The sequence below is a fragment of the Loxodonta africana genome, chromosome 22 (genome assembly GCF_030014295.1).
Source record: "Loxodonta africana isolate mLoxAfr1 chromosome 22, mLoxAfr1.hap2, whole genome shotgun sequence".
NCBI lineage: Eukaryota > Metazoa > Chordata > Mammalia > Proboscidea > Elephantidae > Loxodonta > Loxodonta africana.
The window spans coordinates 48,075,425-48,100,024 of NC_087363.1; the positions used below are offsets into that span (position 1 = coordinate 48,075,425).

A 24,600-nucleotide genomic window follows, 5' to 3' on the forward strand; every position below is an offset into this window, starting at 1 on the left:
CACTGAGGGTTGTGTGCATACACAGATACAACCACAGCTGAATATGAATGTGAGCATCAAGAGAAGTTAGAGCTTGAGTTCTGATTCCGCAGATTTGGACTTCCTAGCTCTAGCACTTCCCTGCTGTGTGACCCTGGAGAAGCTGTTTAACCTCTCTGCGCTTGAGGTTTCCCATCTGTAAATGGTAATAGTGCCACCTACCATGCTGTTATGAAGGTTAAACGAGATGATGCTTGTAAAGCATTTTTTCAGTACAAACTGATTAAATATCACCTAGTTTTAGTAGTTATAGGGTCACTATGAGTCAGAATCGACTCGAAGGCATTGGGGGTTATAGTTACAGTTATTATCCAGTTTGCTCTTGCCGTGGCAAACTACATCACAGCCCATACCCCCGCTCCTTAAAGCCTTAATCTGTTCCCGGACACTTGGGCTATCTTGGGGAGGTAGGCTGTCCCCAGTTATTTCAGCATTCAGTTTAGCAGCCAATTAACATACTATCCTGGAGACCAGAAGTGGCCAGAGCAGCTGAGGATATCAGGACATTTTGAAATGTAGATGAACCGTATTCTTCTACCTGATCACCTTCTGTTTAATTGCAACTGACTCAGAAACACCCCTCCAAAAATATAAGATTTTTATTAATTACCAAGGTAGAAATCTAAGCTACAGAAGTGAAATCTGTTTTGAACTAGCAAAACTGATGTCTTATATTTAAGTTGTTTGGTTGTCTTTACCAATCTTCCTTCTTAATGCCTGCTCAGTTTCTAAACTCAACTTTCAAGAATAATTTAGTCTGCTTATCAAATTGAGGACTGGCTTTTCTCTTGTGCTTGAATGTAGTAGAAAATCACGCTGCTGAGTCTTTGCTGGGAATCATATATTTGGTCTTTTACCTGCAACATGCCTATTGTGCAATATTTAAACTCCTTCAGGCTAAGATACGCATAACTAATTTAGCACTCATTCAGGTTAAGTTCATCCCGAGAGCACGGCTTGCCAAATCATTATCTGCAGACTGGCACAAACTCTCATTTCAGCTGGCACTGAAGTAAAGCCAAATTATGCTAAAATTATTCCAAAAAAGTGTGTATGGCACATAAATTATTGCGAAAATTCAGACGTACTTCACAATTTGGCTTATTATAAAGGCTATCCTCAAAACCCTACATGATAGCACCAAAACTGGAGCAAATGGTTAAGCCAGGGCTTCAAAGTGGTTGATTCCTGCTCGACCTCTGCTGAGATAAACTGAATCAGGAGCTACATTTTCACAAGATCCTCAGGTGATTCTTAGCTGAGACTGTACTTCCATCCCAGATATATTCCATCTCATAAGAACCACCTGGAGGATCTTATTAAAATGTAGATTGATTCAGTAAGAACCACCTGGGGATCTGGTTAGACTGTAGAATTCTGAGTCAGTATATCTGGGGTGGAAATGAAAATTCTCAGCAGAGGTTTGAACCAGAATGAACCGGTTCGAAGCCTAGGTTAAGCACTCGACTACCAGCTGGAAGGTTGGTGGTTTGAAGCTACCCAGAAGTTCCCTGGAAAGCAGTCCTGGAGGTCTGCTTCTGAAAAGTCACAGCCTTGAAAACCCTATGCAGCAGTTTCATTCCGCACACATGGGGTCGCCATGAGTCAGACTCGACTTGACGGCAGCCAACAACAACAATAACAATAACAACAACACGGGAAACTCAGGGGTTTTCTTGCCTTGAATTCCCAGAGGCTGTGTGAAGTCACATTTGTCTGAAAGGACAGCCCTGTCTGGGGCCCAAGTTAACAAATATGAAGCTGCATCTGCAGTACAAAATGGTGCTGTATGTTACGGCAGAGGAGGCTTGACCTCCACTATGGTGATTCAGTGGCAGAAACCTCACCTTTCCTGCAGGGGCCCTGGGTTGGATTCCCAGCCAATACACCTCATGGTCAATTACCACCTGTCCGTCAGTGGAGGCTTGCATGTCGCTCTGATGCTCAGCAGGGTTCAGCAGAGTTTCCAGACTAAGGCAGACTAGGAAGAAAGGCCTGGTGATCTATTTCTGAAAATCAGCCAACAAAAACCTATGGATCACAACAGTGGGATCCACAACTGATCACGGTGATGGCGTAGGACTGGGCAGTGTTTTGTTCCACTGTGCATGGGAGGCGCCACGAGTTGGGGGCCAACTTGATGGCAGCTAACAACAATAGCCATGCTAGTTATGATGCCACCTTCGATCATGATTTGGGGACAAAGCTACCAGCAAACCAAGCATAATCTAAGGTTTATTTTTAATGCACAGAATTCAGAGGCCACTGCCCAAATCAACTAAGCCCTCATTCTGAGCAGCAAAAGTTAAGCGGAGAAGTCAACAGTACTGCTGGCTGATTCAACTGAGAAAAAGAATGATAATGTCAACCTTGTGCTGCCTTCAACTTCAAGGCCAAATTCAACGAAATTTAATGATTAAAAATTTAAGAGAGAGAGAGCAATAAGAATCTTCCATGGGAGGAAGTTCTCAGAGTCAAGATGTCCATTCTGATTTTTCTTAGCAACAGCACGCCAACAGCCAAGACTTCTTACGCAGTCTTGGAAACAGGAAATCATACTTCCTGTCAGCTCCTCTGTCGGGTTCAGTCGAAGCCCCTCTGCTTCCTGGCGGTGTCTGTTCATTCATTCAGTTGTTCTGCTGTCCACTCATTCATCTCACTGCACTCACGCCCTCAGTGGCCGCCTACCAGTTCCAGGTTCTGTCAGGTGCTTTTTCATCCATTCACGTCACTTCCACCATCCAGCAAACATGTGAGCTGGTGGATCTAACACTTCCCTGAACGACCACTTAGCCCAGAAACATCTGGTTCCTTAGCAATTTGACATTCAGAGTTAAGAGTTTTTTGATGCTATGGATTTTTAGGGTTTTAACCATAATTTACAGATGGGAAACTCAGGGTCAGAGAAGTCATGGGATTTGCCTGAGGTTATATGGTGACTAGGAGTCCCTGGGTGGTAACAGTTAAATGCTCGACTACTAGATAAAAGGTTAGTAGTTTCAACCCACCCAAGAGGTGCCTTGAAACACAGTCCTGGAGATCAGCTTCCGAAAGGTCACAGCCTTGAAAACCCTATGGAGCAGCTCTACTCTGCACACATGGGGTCGCCACGGGCCGGGATAGACTAGATGGCAACTCACAACAATGCATTATGGCTAGAAGGTAGCAATGGCCCTCAGGTACAGCCACCACCCATTTGTCGGGGAGGCTTCTGTAATGTGATGTTGAACAGGTTTCAGCAGAGCTTCCAGACTAAGAGTGACTAGGAAGAAAGGCTTGGTGATCTACTTCCAAAAATCAGCCAGTAAAAGCCCTATGGATCCCAATGGTCTGATCTGCAACCAATCGTAGGGATGGCACAGGACCAGGCAGCATTTCGTTCTGTTGTGCGTGGGGTTGCCATGAGTTGGGTGCTGACTCAATACCAACTTACAATAATAACAGGAGGTAGCAAAGCTGAAACTCAAACCTTGGATCTTCACCCTTCAAATCCAATTCTTGGGTAGTGTTGTTGGTTTTTAGAGATAAAAATCTTATTTGCCATCTCCGATGCCACCCTATCGCCAAGGAGTGGTTGTTTTCAGGGCACCACCACGTGGGTGGTGTTTAAATGGTTAAACACTCAGTTGCTAACCAAAAGGTTGGAGGTTCAAGTCCACCCCAAGGTGCCACAGAAGAAAGGCCTACTTCCAAAAAACCAGCCATTGAAAACCCTGTGAAGCACAGTTCTACTCTCACACACATGGGGTTGCCACGAGTTGGAGTCAGCAACGGGGGGTTGCCTTATCAAAGAGATCAGCTTGCTTTTTGCCTCAGCAGTGATGGTGGGATGCCTGCTCCCTCAGGAGCAAGGCTTAAGGGCCACCTCAGCTCTCCGCCGTGGCTAAGTATGACTAAGTTGTATCCATGATGTGGGCATGGAACCTCCTCCACTGTACTGGGTTCCCATGGAGTTCCAGCCCCTACTAAGTGATAGAGCCGAGCAGCTCCTGACCTGCCTTGGCTAATGCTCTGTAAGGAGTCCTCAGCAGGAATTCATGTGGCTCGAAGGCATGTGTGGCTTGAGACACTGCCTTTCAGCTAGTGAATCTAACATTTCCCTGAGCCATCACTTAGTCCACAAGCTTGGTTCCTTAGCAGTATGATATTCAGAGTTAAGAGTTCTTTGACATGACGGATTTTTAGGGTTTTTGACAAGAACTCTTGTACAATCAAAGAATGATGTGAACAGGGAAAAAGCATACTGGGTGCTAGGCTTTTCAAAGCATTGCCAGTGCAGTGGGCTTTGATCAAGCTGGTTGGCAGGTGGCTGCAGGGGTGGTATCTGGCTCTTAATCCTCAGCAGGTGACTGCTCACAAGGCTCCTTTAAGTCTTCATTATTGAGGCAGAAACCAAAAAGGCCATAAAGTAAGGTGATTAACAGAAAACTTCAAAAGTGGCCCTTGGCACTCTGTCCCTCTGGCAGTATCGACAATTGGAAGAAAAGAAACGGCGTGAGGGCTCCCAAAGGATAATTAAGGAGCCCAGGTGGTGCAGTGGTTAAGCACTTGGCTGAGAATTGAAAGGTTGGTGCTTCGAACCCACCAGCCATTCCATAGAAGATGTGGCAGTCTGCTTCCATAAGGATGACAGTCTTGGAAACCCTATGGGGCAATCCTACCCTGTCCTATGGGGTCACCATGAGTCGGAATTGACTCAATGGCAATGGTTTTTTTTTTTTTGGTTTTTAAAGGATAATTAAACCAAACCAGTGGCTGTCCAGTCGAATCTGACTCGTGGTGACCCCATGGGTGTCAGAGTAGAACTGTGACTCCTAGGATTTTTGATGGGTGATTTTTCAGAAGTAGATTTCCAGGCCTCTCTTCTGAAGTGCCCCTGGGTAGACTCAAATTTCCGGCCTTTCAGTTAGCAGCTGAGTGCGTTAAATATCTGTACCATCCAGGGACTTGATGGTTCAGTGGTAGAATTCTTTTGCCTTTCACGTGCGAGTCCCGGGTTCACTCCCCAGCCAACGCACCTCATGTGCAGCCACCACTCGTCTGTCAGTGGAGGCTTGGGTGTTGCTATGATGCTGAACAGGCCTCAGCAGAGCCTCCAGGCTAAGACAGACTAGGAAGAAAGGCCTGGTGATCTACTTCCAAAAACCAGCCAATGAAAATCCTAAAGGATCGCAATGGTCTGGCCCCCTGCTGATGACGAGGACGGTGCAGGATCGGGCAGCAGTTTGTTCTGTTGTGCATGAGGTCATTATGAGTCAGGGGCCAACTTGACTACAGCTAACAACAACAGGAGATAGTTAAGGCTTCTCTGATATTTTCTGACACTGGAAAACTAGCCCTGTGAAAATCTACACTGGCTACTGTGGGAATTCCTAATCTCCTTAAAAGAGATCCTGCTCCCACCTTGCCCAGTACCACCAGAATCCTCCCAGTTTCCTACCAACACCGTGATTATGGGGAGCAGTTTCGAGAGTCAGTCCAACATGGGTGTGATCTTGGATTAGCTTCTTATGAGCTGCTACTAAGCAAGTTTCTTTACAAGAAGCCGGTCTTTCATCTATAAAAGGGTCATCCACATTCTAGAACTTCTGTTTTTTTTCCCCCCCTTTTCTGTGTTCATTTTCCCCCTTCCCCTCTGCTAGTCTATGACCCTTGTCTCTTTACCCATATCTCTTTCAAAACCCTATTGAAAAGTTCTCTCTACCATGGAGCCTCATCCATTTCTCCTCATCCCCAAAGATCTCTTTTACTGGCTCCCCACTTTGTGACAGATAGCTGCCATCAAGTCAATTGCGACTCATGGCGGCCCCATGTACAATACAGCAAAACATTGCCAGGTCCTGCATCATCCTCACGATTGCCGGAATGTTCAAGTCCACTGTTGTGGCTACTGTGCCAATCCAACTCACCAAAAGTCTCCCTCACCTTCACTGGCCCTCTACTTCACCAAATATGATACCCTCACCTACAGTGATTGATCCTTCCTGATGACATGTCCAAAGGAAGCGAGGTGGGCAATGTTCTGTGATCCATAAGGTTTTCATTGGCTAATTTTCAGCAGTAGATCACAGGGTCTTTCTTCCTAGTCTGTTCTAGTCTGGAAGCTCTGCTGAAACCTGTCCACCGTGGGTGACCCTACTGGTATTTGAAATACTGGTGGCATAGCTTCCAGCATCACAGCAAAATGCAGGCCACCACAGTATGACAAACTGACATTTGTGTCGTAGTTGTTTCTCACTCAGGGTAATTATAATGATCAAATACCATAATAGACACGTACAAACAGTAGAGGGCTAATTCTGTATAAAAAATTAAGATTATTTCTCCTCAGCACTCATATACCCAGTCTGGACGATAATTTCCTATATCAGTCTATGTTTTATTCCTTCTGTTAGACTTTCTCTAACAGTATGATTCACGAGCCAACAGTATAGGCCTTCTCTGAAAGCTTGTGGGAAATGCAGAATCTCAAGTCCTGCCTGATTGCTGAATCAGAATCTGCATTTAAACAAGATCACCCGATGATTCATACATATATTAAAATTTGAGAAGCCCAGAATTAGACTTTAAAGACTTCAAGGGAACAGGCAGCACAGGATCTCCGGAAAGCCCTCTAGAACCAAGGAGGAGGCCTGTGAGCCCTGTGTAATATGGGTGTTCAAGAAATACCACCGTGTGGCGGCTGCCCTGCCAGCAATAAAGCTGACAGCCTGCCCGTATCTAGGCTTTGGCTTTATCCAATACTCATATGAGCAGTCCTGACTTGAAGTTTCTTACCAGAAAACATTTTAAAACCACATCTGCATAAAAAACACAGAAGGGCTCGTTTGGGAGAGATCATTACTGGGCAGAGTACTTGAGTCCTTGGTAACTGGAGGCAGAGGCAGCGAACTGTGTCATCTTTCAGGGTCACTAATGGCCTCCCTCTCCTCAGAGTAAGCCAGTGTAATTCACACAGAGTTCCCAGATTTCACAGTTCATGCCTCCTCGTTTTACCACATAGCCCTGCACATTTTAACGACGTTCGGAAGCCACAGGTATGAAACAGCAGCTGGCTCAGGGACTCCCACAGCTCATTCTTGGCACCTCCACCAAGCCCTGCCTGATAAGAGTTCTCTGAAGCCCACAGCAGCTTTCCTTCTTCGCGAGACATGGCAGTCCATGCTTCCTACCCGCAAGAAGGTTAATTTGGGACTCAGATTTCTCCATTATATGATCCCTTCCTGATAATTGGCAAAGTATCTTCCAGAAGGCTAAGCTGAGACCAAACAAACAAACAAAACTACATGGAGTGACAGAAACCAAGTCTAATGTCAGGAGGAAAAAAAAAGCACCCACCATCAAGAAGAGAGGCAGATTAGCAGAGAGTTGGAAAGCCAAGTGGAGTTAGAGCTAGATTAAAACCCCAGTCCCAATTAGGTGACCTGGTGCTAATCCCTCTGAGCCTCAGTGTTTCCATCTTTAAAATCGGGATGATACCCATCTACATGGTGGTTGTGAAGATCACCGATATAAAGCTCTCAGAATAGAGTGAATCCAAGGTAAGGGCTCAGTAAACATCCGATGCTGCTTTTCTGCTGGGTAACTTTAGGCCATGCAGCCCCCAAGCCTGGCCTGCCCCCAGGAGGCCTCCTCACTCACCTTAATCATTTCTGCCACGTAACTCTCCGGCCCCGTGTATTCTGTGGAGTCCTTGACTTTCACCAGGACGATGAAGCACAGATAGTGCCACATGTTGTGTTCTTCCTTGATGTGCTCTTCAAAGGTGACTGTCTTGTTGTCAAACTTGTCTCTCTCCAAGCCTAAAAAGAGACAGAAAGGCCCCGGTCCCAACTAAGCAGCCATGGCGAAGCAAAATTCACAACAGGACAGTCAAGACAGAGAAGACTGTTATTTCAGTCATGTCTAAAAAGTTGATTTCTGTTGGCCTTATAAATGTACTCCCTTTTATATGATGGTAGGAAAACACAGGCTGTAAGTCAACGGACACAGGTTTGAGTCTCACCTCTGACACTGACCAGTTGCTATTTAATCTCTCCATGCCTGAAGTGCCTTGTCAGTGAATGGGAAGATTACCGCCTACATTACCGGGATGTTGAGGGGTTAGATGGGGATGTGTGTAAAGTACTCATGTATAGTAGGCACCCTGTGAAAGTAAGGTCCCTTCTCCCAGGTAAATGTCAACATGTAGACATGTTAAAAAGCTTTGAGAAGGCAGAATAAGGACTGAAAGAACTTGTAAGCAAGTACTGAACTCTAGCTGGTAGGTCTGTATTTTGCAGAGGTCTGGGTGGAGGATTCTGAAACTAGTTTCTGTATGTTTTAGGACTGTGCAAATAAACAAACACAGAATAGGGTAATGGGAGTCAGGTTTCTCACTCTCAAATACAGGAGTTATGGAAAGAGAGAAAGAATAAACCCTGTGATATTAAAATGGAATTAGAGGTGTCAATATATACTTATGCTTTTTCAAATGTTTATAAACAGAGATATAGAAATATAGGGGTGTGTGTGTGTGTGTATATATATATATACACACACACACACACATATATATGTACACAGACTTATATACCTACATGTATCCCCTAGATCTAATAAGCCTTGGAAGCAGTAGCACACCAATGGCATAAGCACATCTAACCCTCCAATCGTGGTTTCTAAATGCCATTCACTACTAAAAAGTACAGGGCTCTTTGGAGACACAGCTGATTCAAGGGCTGGTGAGCCAGGAACATCTTTTTGTACCACAAAAGGAAGGAAGTATATAAAGAATGACGGGGACATGAGAAGAGAACATCAGCCAGCTTGAAGGGCTGTCCTTCAAAGCTGGGGCAATTTGAGCATCAAAATAAATAAGTAAATAATCATAGCAAAGAATTATAACCCATTGAGTCCGTGTTGTTATAAATACATACACACAAACATACATACACACATGGGAGAGGAGAAAAAGTTCTTTCTTACAGTAGAAAGCCAATTAACAAATGTGGAAAGAATAAGGAAATAAGAAAATCATCATTTGGCAACCATCGTAATAATAGATTCAGGCCAGGATCATCAATGGATGTTAAAATTCATGGGTGAATGTTTGAGGAATAACAGGATATTTACAAAATCTCACAGTATCTTCCTGTAAGATAGTTATTCATTACAAAGAGGAAAACAGTAAACCTCACAGTGGGGAAACCTGGCAATCGCCACCTTAATCCAGGTGATCGAAGTTACTACCACCAGTGGTGAGGTGGACTGGCACCTTGTGCCTCCTGATATCATGCACTGAGAAGAACAAACAAGGTGTCTTTCATACGCCTGTTAAAAATGCATAACCTCAATCTTGGCATGAGGAGACATCAGACAAACTAAAATCAAGCGACATTCTACAAAATAACTGACCTATTTTCTTCAAAAACGTCAAAAGAGGCTAGAGAGGCATGACAACTAAAGGCAACAATGACCTGGGGTTTTCATTTGCTATAAAGGACATTACTGGGAAAAGGGGTAGAATGTGAACTTATAGATTATAGGATTGTATCAGTGTTAATTTCCAGATTTTGATAATTATACTGTTGATATACAAGAGAATCTTCTTGCTTTAAGGTAACTGAGATTGAAATATTTAGGATAAGGGGCACCCTCTCAAACCGTTCAGAAAAATACTGTGTGTGTGTGTGTGTGCGCGCGCGTGTGTGTGCGTGTGCGCACGCATGTGTGTGTGTGTAAAAGAATAAAGCAAATGTGGCAAAGTATTAATCTTTGTGAAATCCTGGTGGAAGAGATGCAGAAATTCCTTGCACTATTTTTTTGACTTTTTGGTAACTCTGAAATCATGTTAAGACAAGAAGTTTTTAAAAAGTTTTAAGGGGGAAAAAAAACGGTGAATTTAAATTATAAAATGAAAAGTGTTCATTTTGGGGGGTATATATATTTTATATATTATGTACCAGTAAGAAATATATATATTTAAATAACCATATAATGAATAAACCTTAAATGATTCCTACATGATTAATTTACATTTACCTAGACTTTCCTGTAGCTTCCCATATAGAAAACAATTGCTTTGGTAATCCATGCACCTCTTTCACGTAGCAGTTTGCTACTAATTGTTGAGTGCCTACAATGTGCCAGGTTCTATGTTAGCAGTAGTATATAAACTCTCTCTCTTAGTCACCACAGTAACTTAGAGAAGTATGTAACACTGTACCCATTTTACAGATGAGGAAAAAGGTTCAGAGAAGCTAAGTGAATAAGCCAAGCTTACACGGCTAATGAGTGGCAGCAGCTTAAACAGAACCCAGGTCTGACTCCCTGGGTTCCAAACTCTGAACTCTTTTGCCATATACTCTATAAAGTGTATTTTTTCACTTAAAGCTTCATGTGTCTGCAGTGAAGACATCCCACGAGTTGGAGCTGAATGAAAGGGTCTTGAATGGGACAATTATTCTGTTGGGTAACTTTCCCACTGGCAGTTTACTTGAACGGGACCAAGGATGATCAAGCAGCCCAACAACAAAAAGACGCTGAAATGCATTCATTTAAAATAATGTGTGATCACATTTCTGCTCCCCCAAACTTCATGCCTAAAAACAACCTGCACAGAATCCAGCAGCGCTCTTGATGCCAAGGACGGATATGTTCCAGAATGAACCAGCGCCCCCTCTATTGGAATACCCAGGCACACGCCCCATGGCTGCATGTCCTCGGCACCTCCGGCTCATCCTCTGCTCCGTGAGGCCTCCGCTGTCTTGCGGAAGCTGGGCAGCAACACTCACCACAGATAAAGCACGTGGTCTTTAAGATTTCTTCCTTCTTCTGCTTCTCACTTCTCAGGTCTGCAAAGGTGTCAATGATGACCCCAAAAATTAGATTCAGGACGATAATGATGACCATGAAGAAGAACAAGAGGTCATAAATCACTCTAGCCGCAAAGAGGGGCTCCTGAAAAAGAGAGGTGTCTGAATCATTCCGGTCACCCCACGTCCCTCTGGTTTGCAGAGCTCAGTGGTGAAAGCACCCACGCGAGTCACACATCTCAACACTTGTGTCAAACTCCCACCCTCCAGCAAGCCATCAGTCTGCTTCTGTAGAAGTTAAATGGAGTGTAAAACTTGAAAACCCACAACTGCATCATCACTTTTGGTAACCTGTTTCTAAATTGCAAATTCTCCAAGTGCTGTGTGACATGTGGAAGAAGTAGCTTCCTGGGATCTAACCATTTGCTGTGGGGCTGATTTCAACTCATGACGACCCCACGTGTGCCAGAGGGGAACTGTGCTCCATAGGGTTTTCAATGTCTGATTTTTTTGCACGTAGATTACCAGGCCTTTCTTCTGAGGTGCCTCTAGGAGGACTCAAACCTCCCACCTTTGGTTAGCAGCCAAGTGCATTAACCTTGTGCACCACCCATGGACTCCTTCCTGGGATCTAAGATGTTTGGAAATTATACACAGGCTGGCCAGCCCTAACCCTGAAGGAAACAATCACTTGACTACACTGAATGGTCCCTTTCCTCGCAGCTGATTTTGCTGCGCTGCTTTAGCATGACAAGTGGAGATGAAAGGAGCCTTAAATATCTAGTCTGCACATCCACTCATTACTACTCCCAGCTCTTCCTTTGCTTCTTCAGTTTACACTTAATCCCACTGCTTTGTGCACTCACCACCCACCCCCGCCCACCGGCTCTGCTCTTCCTTCCCCTCAGGATTCATTTACCTCTTTGGAAGGCTTTCTGAGCACATCTCCTACTCCGCCCCCGCTTCGCAGCCCGTGACTCAGGACAGTAACAATACACATCAGCAGCGTCTCACATGTATGCTCCTTATCTTGCTCCAGTTCTTCCGCAGGGACCAGCTCTACGCACACAGCAGGGAAAAGCAGATTGAAGACGGGAGGGAAGAGAGGTACCAGAAACCCTGGTGGCATAGCGGTTAAGAGCTAGGGCTGCTAACCAAAACGTCGGCCGTTCGAATTCACCAGGCACTCCTTGGAAACTCTAGGGGGCAGTTCTACTCTGTCCTATAGGGTCGCTATGAGTCGGAATTGACTCAACGGTAGTTGGTTTGTTTTTTTTTGGTTCCTGAATGCCATCTCCCCTGCTGACAGGAATGATAAAAAATAAAATTAAACAATCAAGAGTCAAATACTTTCTTTCAAAAGCTATCGCTGTCTGGGGGCATTTTGTTTTTTGTCACTAAAAACCAGTTGTTATGGAATTGATTGATTCCTGGTGACCCCATGTGTGTGAGAGTAAAACTATGCTCCACAGAGTTTTCTGTGGCCGATTTTTCAGGAAATCACTAGGCCTTTCTTCCAAGGTGCTTCTGGGTAGACTCGATCTTTTCAGTTAGCAGCTGAATGCATCAACCGGTGGCATCAGGGTGTCCCCATCTCCTGTATCCCATCCTTATCCCCAGCATTTAGCATAATCTCTAGTAATCACCTGTTTACCTGCCTCCCTCCCCTAGATCACTGTATCTGAGAGTACAGCAGAGCCCCCAGCAAATGGTGGGCACTCAGGAAACAGTGGTTGAGTCAATTAAGCAGATATTTTCTTCACATGTAGCCCTCTTTTCCCTCCACCTCCCCCTTCTCTCCCAGCTTTTTGCTTTTGCTCCTGGCCTTACTTCTGAGCAAAGAATTTGCTTTAATCTGCTTCCAACAACATCTAAGCCTCTGGAAGAGTCTGACATGAATGTGGGGCTTCGGGCTACCAGGTCCTACCTTCTCTGGGGGAAGGAGAGGAACAATTCTCCCCAGACTCCACCCTGCACACATCCGAGTACAGGAACTCACTTGCCAAACTCTCACCGGCTTCTGGGAGACAGACGGGAATTTTATGATGAATAATCTGGCAGCATATGGTTAAAATGTTTGAAGTCACCAATTCACGGCTGATTAAACAATTCTGTACATAAATAACACCCGACAATCCTGCCTATAAATTCCAAGCAGAGATGTAATTTACACTTTCGTTTGGTGATCGGGATGGGAAAAAAGCCAGAAATGTCAATTTCTGTAGACTTACTAGAAATATCGCACTGAAATAGCACCTCTCCAACTTTAAAGACAAACAGCTGAAACTCTTAGACAAATACTACTGAATGTACAGACTCCAGCAAGATTTATACGGAGTCTGCATGCGAATCATCAGCCAGCATTAGTGGAAATCCAAACTGGTTTAGGTCAGAACCCTAAAATGGTTGGCAGTCAACGCCATTTAGTATCAACTTGGAGGCTGGAGTTATGTGCCAAGAACATAGCATTTGGGAGTGAGAAAACAAAGGCTGCCTGGCTCAATTAGTCACAACTCCAGTTTGTTCCCTGGACTGGAGGTGCCTGGCTACCTGATGAAAAACCAGTAATATTTTACTAAGTAATGCCAAATATTTTAATTGAGGCAAAAGAGCACTTGGGTATCACTCAAGGATGTGATCTTTTTTCATTCTTGCCATTGGAAGGCTCTTCTGTTCTTGCTATATATATAAATAGAAGCTGACTGTACAACTTGCACATAGTAAAAAAAATAAAACAAAACAAACCCTAGAGATGGTCACTGCTCGTGGTTTGGTGATATACTTGCCCATATTTTAAAAGACATATAATATGACATATAATAAAGGGTATTGAGTTTCTCTTTTGGGTGAGAGGAAACTTTTGGAAATAGTGATGGTCGTGCAACATGGTGAATTGTCACTGAATTATATACTTAAAAATGGTGACGATGGCAATTTTTTTGTTATATGTATTTTATCACAAAAAAATTATAAAACAGACACATAAGAGCTTTTTAAATTAAAAAATATATATACATGTGATCTACTATAGCTACTCTCCTGCAATTTCCCACTATATATTGTGGCTAGTTTTCCCCACGAATGTTTATAAAGAGATACCGTATCTGCAGAGTACTCCACCCTATGGACACACCATGATCTAGAGGAACAATCCCTTACCGCTGGGCATCTAGATTTCTTCCAACTCCACACTGCAGCTGACATTCTTTCACATACAGCTGTTTCTACATGAATAGTCAGCAGGTTTTTCCCCTAAGAATAAATTTCTAGAAGTAAATTTACTAAGTCAAAGGGGATGCATACTCCTGTAGCTTTCAATATATATGTCAAACTGCCTTATGAAAAAGGTGTACTAGCTTAAAATATGATTTTAGTGCAAAAATTAAATGTAAAATTTGAACATTCATTCCTCGCATTTGCTATACCACATCACCCTTTGAGTTCAGCAAGAACGAAGCCCTGAATTCAAAATTCACTCTCTGGGTGTTGGGGAGACAGCTACATTGCTAAAATTATCATTTTCTTTAGCTCATTTATAATCAGGAAATATTCTTTCTTGTCTCGTATCTTTACTTTTTTAATGTGGTAATATATATATATATATATATAAAACAAATATATATACATAACAATACCAATTCAACATTCTTTACACGTACAATTCAGTAACATTGACTACGGTCACCACGTTGTGCTGCCATCACCACTCTTCATTTCCAAATTCTTCCATCCCATTAACGAAAACTCAGTGCCCCCTAAGCAATGACTCTCCCTTTTCCCCCAATTTCCATCCCTCTTAACCACTAATAGACTTAGGTCTCTATATATTTGCCTATTCAAGATATTTCATGTAAGTGGGATCATACAATATTTGTCCTTTTATGACTGATTTCACTCAGCATAATGTTTTCAAGGTTCATTCATGTTGTGGCATGCATTAGGACTTCATTTCTCTTCATGGATGAGTAGTATTCCATTGTATGTATATAGCACATTTTGTTTATTCGTTCATCTGTTAATAGACATTTAGGCTGTTTCGACCTTTTGGCTATTGTGAATTATGCTGCAATGAACACTGGTGTACAGGTCTCTGTTTTTAAGGAAATATGCCTTGTACATTAAGTAAGATCAGAAGATTCCAAACCTACCTGGGAGAGCTGTTTCATTGGGCAACCTATCTACTTCCAGGATAAAATCATCCTTGAAGAAGAGATAGCCCACTATGGAGAACAGGTAAACCAAGATCAGAGCCAGAACCGCCGTCAGGATAATGGACCGTCCATTCCGAGTGACGCTTTTAATGACATTAAGCAGAGTCTCTTCTCTGTACACTAAATCAAAAAGCTTTAAAAGCAAACAAAAGGTGGATGACATGTCAATTTTAAGAAGGCTTGATATACATCAATATTGCATACGAAAACTTGCTTTATAGAGCTTTCACCCTCTTGGAAACTCAAACGGATTATACTACTACCTTAACATTTCAGTCATGCCTGTCTTAACAGTGAAAACTGAGATGGAAAAATGAGGAAAAGTAAACACAGAAGAGAGGGACAGGAAACGAATGCAACTTCAAGTAGTATACAGGGCAGTTCAGGGTCCTGGAAATGGAGAAAATACTGCATTGGCCCAATGAGTTTCAGAGAGCAAGGGAGAGAAAAGTGATAAGGGTCCAGGCATACGTTCACTTTGGAGATATTTATCAAGTATCTACTGAAGGCCAGAAACTCTGGGTACAGCAGTGGATGAGACCCTGGTTCTTGTCCTCATAGACACAGAGTCTAGTGGAGAAGGTAGACATACAATAAATCATTGCTAGGAGCAAGGAGTCTAGATTTAGATATGGGTTCAAATCTCAGCTCAGCTACTTACTACCCCTATGATCTTGGGCTAGGTACTTTCCCCTTTCTCTCTAAGCCTCAGTTTCCTCATTTGTGGACTGGAGAATGTAGAGTTATTGTAAAGAACAAACAGGCAGCGTATGTACAACGCTTAGCATATAGTTATAGATATGTGCTGAGTAAGTGCACAACAAATGGTCATTATTATCATTAATTGCCTGATGAAGAGACTGGGCCAAGGTCATATAGGTAATAAGTGGCAAGGACATGGGAGGTGATAATGCACCCAGAAGCCTAAACCATTACTATTCACCTGCCCCCCTCCCACCCTGTCCAGTTCGGGGAAGACCCTTGCATTTCACAATGTGTCCAGATCTAAATTACTCTTGGTTAAGGGACCTGATCTTTGCATGAAGCTGGCCACAAGAGAAATGGAGGACCCTAAAGATATGTAGGTATGGGAGAACTGATCACTAGTTTTCCAAGAACTGTGGTCTCAGGTATTTGGTGGGGAAATGGCGGGGAGCTATGGAGGAGAACTCTATGGGGTTACTCTTCGACCACAAGGCTAGATTTTAACATGGCCCCATGTACTGACCTGACATCTAATCCTCTCTCGAAGTTTCTACTACCACTGGTGCTTTGTTGGAGGGTTGTGCATGGTGACCTGAGTTAGGGGTCATGAGTTTGAATTTGAATCCTGACTCTGCTTTTAATTTGCTGCAAGATGTTGGTCAAGCCATGCAACATCTCTGGACCTCAGTTTCCTGACCTGTAAGATAAGTGGACTAAACGAGCTGATCTCTGAATCCCTTCCAATTTAGAATTTTATATCTGAGTCCATTTTCTGGTCAATTAGCCTTTGTGCCTCCCTACCATCAATCTGCATCCTGAGGCTAGCTGGGTGAAGGGCATGGGGTAAAGGATGATACTTAAAAGGAAACAAGGGAGAGACAGTCAATCTAAGAGTGTAAAAGACTAAGTGTGGCTGTTGATGTTGGCTAAAAATTTTCCACTAACTCCATATAATGCAGCAAGTAAGAGGAGTTTCCAACAACAAGCAAATGCCACTTGTTTTCTCTGGTTAAGATCCTTAGAGATCTAGACAACCCCCAATTCATTGAAATGGCCAGGATTTTTCTTTTCACTTGTCTAGGTTTTTTAATTTCAAAACAATGAACATGTACTAGTTATATAAAAGAAACACTTTCTTCTAATCAGAAAATTACCTGTGTTCAACGGAGAAAACTTTGAAAACACAGCAGAGCACAAAGAAAACCTCAAATCACCAATAATCCCATCAGCTATAGACATCCACTCAACAATTTCTAGTTTTTTCTGTCGTTTAAAAAATGTAATGTATACATACCCATTTTTATAAAAATATTATAATACTGGTATGCAGTCAGACTCTTTCACCTAGCAATTATGAACATTTTCATGTCAAAACTGATCACCTAGTATTTCAACTGTATAGAAAAAATACCATTTACTTAACCAATTTTTTTAAATATTCAAGATGTTTTCAATTATATGTCATTATGAATAATGCTGAGATGCACCCCTCTGTATATATCTCTATATGCACTTGTCTAGTCATTTCTTTTTGGTGAACTTACAGAAACAAAATTATTGGCTCAAATATTACAATATTATCACATTGCCCAATTTCCTTCCAGAAAAGTTGTACCAATTTATCCTCACCACGAGTAGAGAACGTTGCCCATTTTACCCCATTCTCACTAGTCCTGAGCATGATCATGTTTTTTAACCTTTCCTAAGGTCACAGATAAAACACGGAATGGCATTGTTTTAATTAGCCTGTCTTGGTTTAGTGGTAAGGATGAATATTTTTCCATATGTTTATTGACCATCTGGATTTCTACTTTTGTTAACTGTCTGCTTAGGAACTTTGTACATTTTTACCTTAGGGTGTTCCTATTTTTCCAAGGACACTCTCAATACAGGCTTGAGACTAGGCTTAGCAGGTCTGTAGGTGCACCAGCACTTAGGTTACACACCTTCCCTTTCTGGCCTGCTGGCATGGAGCTTTTACAACTCAGTGAGACATGGGTTTTCCTTACTGGAGTTGTTGTTGTTGTCATTTAGTCAGCCTTTCAGTCACGGTGACCCCATGCACAATGGAAGGAAACACTGCCCGGTCCTGCACCATCCCCATGATCACTTTTGGATCGACCTATTATGTTCTAGAGGGTTTTCAATGGCTGATTTTTGGAAGTGGATTGCCAGGCCTTTCTTCCTAGTCTGTCTCAGTCTGGAAGCACTGCTGAAACCTGTTCATCATCCTGGCAACACGCAAGCCTCCACTGACAGGTGGGTGGTGGCTGGGAATCAAATCCAGGTCTCCCGCATGGAAGGTGAGAATTCTACCACTGGACCACCACTGCCCCCACTCCCTGCTGGAAGTCTCTGTCCTTTTATAGCCAGCCCAATTCCTTTCAGCTCCCAGGTTTTCTTTATTTGTGGGATAATTTGAGTAATTTCAGTATTTTGTCTGTGGTTCTCAACCACACCTTAAATACTGCTTTTGGCATTAAAAAAAAAAACAAACACATCGCTTGAGGTCATGGGCAAGTCAAAGTCCAGACGGCTTAGAAAAACCCTAAGAGCACATATGAGAGGCATCTGGCCACAAGCTAGTTTGACCTTGTGAAGTATTTCTAAAAGGGAACTGAGCTCAGATAAGATCATCGAAAGCTCTGAGTTGCTCTTATCTTTCTGTGACAGATTATAGATTTGAAAGCACTCATGCAAACTGCAACATGATCTACCCGTTTCATTGAAGCTGGGACTTTTTCACATGCTCAAATGAAAGGTGGTACAGTGCAATGCTCAAGAGCTTGGTCTTGGGGGTCAACAGAGTTGAATTGCTAGCCTCTCTCTTGCTCACTGTGTGATCTCCCACTTACTGTGTGACTTTGGGCAAGTTACCTAACCTCACTAAGCCTCAGTTTATCATCTGTAAACTAGATATGTCATCTGCTTCAAAGGTGGTTCTGACAGAATGTATGCAAAGAACACACAGTGAAAACTCAAGAAATGGTGGCACCTATCATTTTCTGAGTCTCTGGGTAGTGCAAATGGTTAACGAGCTCAGCTGCTAACAAAAGGTTGGAGGTTTCATTCCACCCAGAGGTGCCTTGGAAGAAAGGCCTGGTGACTCACTTCTAAAAAGCCAGTCACTGAGAACCCTATGGAACACAGTTCTACTCTGACACACTTGGGGTCGCCATGAGTTGGGCTGACTTGATAGCAACCGGTTGGTTATTATTTTCTAAACTGTGAAGCCCATGAGGGCAGGGACTGTATTTGTTGTTTCACCATTATACCCCCTGCATCTAGCATTGGCAACGACTGGCATTGTGAATGAATGATTAAAAGACGACCACTCGAATGAATAGAAGAGAAAAGAAAGGCAACTGGATATAGACTATAGGAAAGGTCCAACTCCTGAATAGGGTGCGATGGCACTGACTGAAGGAGAATCTCCTGTCTCTTGGAAGAAAACCCGCAGTAGGGATGAACGAGAGCAGCAATTGAACTCTGCCTGTTGGATTGGCAGACTTGGGCCTCTTCTAACTCACAGACTGGGACTCCATCCAATGACATTATTAAATGAGACAAAAAGGCTCAGAAATATACGTAAGGCTCCAAAGATTTCTGATATAGAGTGACCAAAATAGGCCACATGATAACGACAATCACAAATATATCCTGAAACCTCTTTGCCTAAAACCTCAACGTACAGCCAGACCTGTTTTCAAAAGAATCCATTCCTCTTAGCCTGCCAACTTCAGCCACTAATGGAATGAGCTAATCTTGATGATCTGAATGGTGAATTCTTTATGGTGCTTGGGATGGGAAATGGAATATGGGATGACAAAGACAGTAACAATGGCTAGCAAGCACGGAGCATGTATGGTGTGGCAGTGATATTCTAGGCCCTGTACATGCACGCTTATGTATAATCCCTACAACAACCTGGGAAGGAGATACATTGTTCTCTCATTTCATAGATGAGGACACTGAGGCACAGAGCAATTAAGTAACCAGCCCAGAGACCACCCGCATAGCACCTCTTAGAATAGCCTTTTGCAAGTAAGACCCCATTTTAAGTCAACACTTAGGACTTGATCATTTTCTATCCTCACAAACATTTTTAAATTTCTAGACTATGGGTGGTTTTGCTCGAAGATCAGTCAACTTTATGCTCCCTGTCATTTTATTTAGGTATAAGGAACTGGGTTCTTATCTAAATTCTACAGGTCTATATTCCCTCGAACAATAGCAGAGTAAGCAGGCCTTTGACCAATACTTTAAAAACCTGCTCAGCAGGAAGGTGACAGAACCAAACCATTTTTAGACTATCAAGACATTAACCACTTGGCTCAGATTTCAACAAAATAACTTTGAATGAAAAGGTCTCCTGGACCCATCAATTTACTGAGCTCATTATCATGGATCATGGGAGTTTGAAAGTAGCTCCTACTCTTATGGTCACTACATTTTCCCCTGAGAGACGAATCCTGAGAGAACTGATGATAGTCTCAAAAATATTCTCCTTGGCAAGTGCTGGCTGAGCCCAATAAATAAATAAAAACAAAGGTGCATGTGGAGGAAACATCTCCCAAACCAGACTGTAGACATCTCCTATTAAAGAGAAGTAAAAGATTCATTGTACACTGTATGAATGTGGTAGTTCACCTGCAGGGACCTGGATGGGTGACTTGGTCCCTGTGTAGCTTTCCTCTCCAGAGCCCCCAACTGCTGCCTACAGTGGGGCTGTGACCTTCTTAGACCAGGCACACCAATCACCATGAAAAGGAAGCGTCTGTTATGAGAGAGAGGACACGGACCCTCTCCTAGTATTCAGCAAGTATTCTGACAACAGGTACCCACCAGCAAACTGTAGAAGAACTCATGGACAAAGAGCCCCATGGCGCAGATCAACAGATACAACAAGTGATAAAGGAACTCAACATCAAGGACCATGGCTCGGTAGCCTCTGGTGAACGTTCCGCAGTTGCCCACGAAGCTCATCAGAAAGATGATTTTATTGCAGACCTGAGAACGAGGACAGGAAAAGTGAGATCACATGGATGGCGCCCAACTTCAGATTCTTCATCACAGCTAATGGCCATTCTCACACAAACATATCTCAGCAACCATGACAGCAACTTACAAAGTATCATAAATTTGGGTACCAAACAAAAGCTGGAGTATAGAACAGCTTCCTTTTGTTCCAAGTGCCCACCAAACCCTCCAAGAACCATTTTTCTCACCTAAGTCACTTCATTACTTAGCTTTTCAGGTATATTACAAATTACACGGTAGTCAAATGACTTCAAGTCCAACAGTAATCTAATAGCATTTGTATAGGACAAAAACAAAATTAGCACATACTAAGACTATGATTTTCAAAATGAGATATGAATAATTTCTAACATTCTTACATGAGTTAGTCAAACATAGAATTCATCTCAATCCACGAACCCTGTGATCGGCATGATTAAAAATGTTTTTTGAACTTCTGTTACATTCTAGGCATTACAGAGTTGCAATTCAATGGAAAGCAGCCAGTTCTTGTCTTTAATTGCTTCTGATTTCACAGGAAAAAATGAGATTTTTTTTTAAATAAAAAAGAAGGAACTTCAGGATGAGTACTGTCCTCTCCCTTCTTCTTGTAATAACTTCTCATTTTCCTTTGGAGAATCCAATTTCTGTATCAGTCCTACGGTCTGGGTGGGGCTCCACCCTGCTTAATCAGAATACTGTATTCCCCTGACCATACTGACTGGCTCAGGGTTAGGCACATGACCAAACGGAGCCAAGGATATCCACTGAGATCTTTCTTGGGACTTCAGCATAGGACAATTTTGTTCTTTCCCACTGATCTTGACCTCAAGAGGATGTAAGCTCTGGGTCTGCTCGCATCCATCTTTCCATACCATGAACCCAAGAGCACCACCATCACAGAGGATACAGAGCCAAAAGATGGAAAGAGCAACTGGGCCCTGATACCACTTTTTGGGCCCCTGTATTCACCTATGCCTGAAGCTAGGATCTTGATTTCTCAGCACATGAACCAATACATTTTCTCCTCTGTTTAAGCTAGCGTGGATTAGGTTTTCTAACACCTGCAACAGAGGAGTCTTAATTCATCTACTGTGTAATGGAGCCCCATGCTAATAGAAACCTCATGCCTGAAAGTCCATCTCTAGCAACATGTTGACAGTAAAACCTGAATTACGAGAAGGCTGCAGAAAAAGATCTTCTGAGTTACTTGGCAAAACCATCTTTTGCCACCCTAGCTATCTTGGCCACAGGTGCTAGGGAAATTCTGCCAGTTAATCTTGTAGGTCAATGTAAGGGAGCTTCTCAGCAATCAGATAAATGAGGAAGACAACACCTACAGAGAACTTCTGGCTTTCTCTGACAAGTTAAACATTCAATACACCAGTTTCTTCAATATTCTTTACCAGTGTAGGATCTTTCAGAGAGTGGGAAAGTATTGATTCTGGGTGATCTGCGTTGATAGGGTTTCAATTAAAAACAACAACAACCAAGACAACGCTCTGGTTGACATTATAGGCCCTCAAATATGCCCAGGTTTCTGCTGTCTTAACAACAGAGCAATTCACTTCACTTGAATCCACTCCCCCCTCTAACTACTGCTAGAGTTTTCTCCTTGGCTTCACCAGCAAATATCTCCTATGCCTGGTCTGAACCTGCTGTCTCCATATCCTACTGACTCTGCTTGATTAGTCTTAGATCTGGCTTCCAACCCCACCTCTCAACTGAAGACACCCTTGGAATAATCTTTAAAGGCTTCTGCAAGGATAAATCCAGCAGTGTTTCCCTATCTGCTTTTACCATCTAATCCCAGCTCTCTGCAGAAAGACACAGCTAACCACCCCATTCTTCTTTCCATTCTCCCAGCCCTTGGCTGCCCATGATTCTAGATGCTACCTTGTCCTGTTTCTTAAGCTCTTAGACTTCCGGCATCCCTTCCTCTGTTTCTGTCCATAGCTACTCTTCCTTTTCTGTTATGCTCTATGTGTGTTTCTTTTTTTATTGCCTTTAAGTAATTATTTATTACAGCTGTTTCAGCTCCCCCGCCCAGCTGATGTTGTTATTATAAATGGCAATTAATCATCTAAGTTGAGTCTTTCCTCCAGCTGATCTATGTTAAAGAAGTGATAACCATGGAATGATTCAAGGCCAGAGAAGCAAAAGAACTAGACAGCCCATAGAAGAGGTTGGAAATCATCAAGAGTCTTTTCCTGTCTTTATTTTGTATTTCCTTCCTAAATAGCTTCTTCTCACTGCAGGTGATACATACATTACCCTTGCCAACCCTAACATCTCTTTAGCACTTTGGTCACGCATTTTCAAATGCCAGAATTAGCATTAATAACTTGGCATCTCAAGCCCACAGAGTCAATGATTTAAATGAATTTTCACCCTGAAAATGACATCTCTGCAAGACTTCACTTTAGTTGGCTGAATTCTTCTTCTCTCATTCATCCATGACTGCAAATCTGGGGTAATCTTTGCCTCCTTCATCACCCAATCAAAGAGTAACACCTTCTTTGCCTGAAGAAAAAGGCCTCAATCAAGGCCCTACATTTTTTTCAGGTATGAGAATATGACCTACACCTGCCATATGTCACTATACCCTTTGTATCTCTGACATCTGTCCTTCCTTCTTCTACACTATGACCAAGACTCAGGCTCATTGTACCTAACTGAAAGCACCACTAGAGCCCTTTAAATGGTCCCGCTGCCTCCACCCCCCTCCCCACTGTAATCCACATGACATGTCACTAGTGAAAGAATTTTCTCAAGAATACCTCTTTGTAAACGGCATTTCTTTGCTCAAAAATCTTCAGTCACTGCCCACTATTGGGGACTGTTTCCTAACATATATTCTATACAACACTAATCCCAAGAGATGCTTTAAAAAATGTGGTCAAATAAATTTGTGAAACACAAACACAGTGCTTCCCTTTCTTGTGAGATTCGAACTGCATATCAGCATAGGAAGGTCTCTGAAAGTCCTGCAGTAAGAAACCTGTCTGATTTTGTTTAACCCAGTGTTCCCACATTGATTCACCACAGAACCCTTTTTTCACCTAACACTTATTAACAAAACGTGCTTTGGACATGCTGATCTGGAGGATTGAATCCAATTGTTTTAGCCTAAAATTCAGTGCCCTGAGTTACCTGTACAGGATCAGGATCTGCCATATTGCTGTGTACACCACAACTGAGGTGACACTCAACTCTTTATTGGCTCTTGACAACATCCTGGGCTCCCCACTGCTCTACTCTGGCCTATGAGACCTACAGGAAAAGGCTCTATCTCAATTCCTACCTCTGGCCAGGCTCTTCCCATTCATTAAGACATAGCTCCAACTCTATCTCCTTCCCTGAGCTTGTCAGCTTGAAGTAGTCTCTTCTCCAAAGTCCTTGTGGCCTTGCTATTTGAACACCCATACTGGGACACATACTGTTGTACTGAATTATCGTCCACCTTATTTTGCAATATCTTTTCCATTTTTGGACAGTGGCCTCAGCTTCCTTATATGTTCAGGGCAGAAACCTCTGGAAGGCATTTTCAGATTCCCACAGTGCCTCACACGTCCAAATTTTCCCTTTCCCTTCACCAGGAAACCGCTCCAATTTGTGGTCTCCTATCAGCTGTCTCCACCTCCTAAGAATTGTCCTATACATGCAGTTGGCTTCTATCCCTCAACTGCACTGAAAAAGCATCTCCAAATGTCACCACTGACTTCTTAAGTGACCCTTCTTGGTTGTCCTCTTAACTCTGTACTGCTTCATCTCTGTGTTCTGAACAATCCTTCTTCCTTTGTCCCATTCTTCTACATAGTCTTCACCAG

The 24,600-nt window shown here is 42.9% G+C and overlaps 1 protein-coding gene across 7 annotated transcripts in view; it reads right to left on the minus strand.

Annotated features, from left to right (window-relative positions):
* Positions 1-24,600, minus strand: part of ITPR1 (inositol 1,4,5-trisphosphate receptor type 1) — a 385,201-nt gene that overhangs the window by 25,781 nt on the left and 334,820 nt on the right. For all 7 annotated transcript variants that reach the window (XM_064274996.1, XM_064274992.1, XM_064274993.1 and 4 more), the window contains 6 exons: positions 20,597-20,761; positions 14,984-15,179; positions 12,763-12,855; positions 11,755-11,894; positions 10,815-10,980; positions 7,681-7,841 (listed from right to left, as the gene is read on the minus strand). In XM_064274996.1, coding sequence (XP_064131066.1) covers positions 7,681-7,841; positions 10,815-10,980; positions 11,755-11,894; positions 12,763-12,855; positions 14,984-15,179; positions 20,597-20,761 — 921 coding nt within the window. The remainder of the gene's footprint in view (positions 1-7,680; positions 7,842-10,814; positions 10,981-11,754; positions 11,895-12,762; positions 12,856-14,983; positions 15,180-20,596; positions 20,762-24,600) is intronic.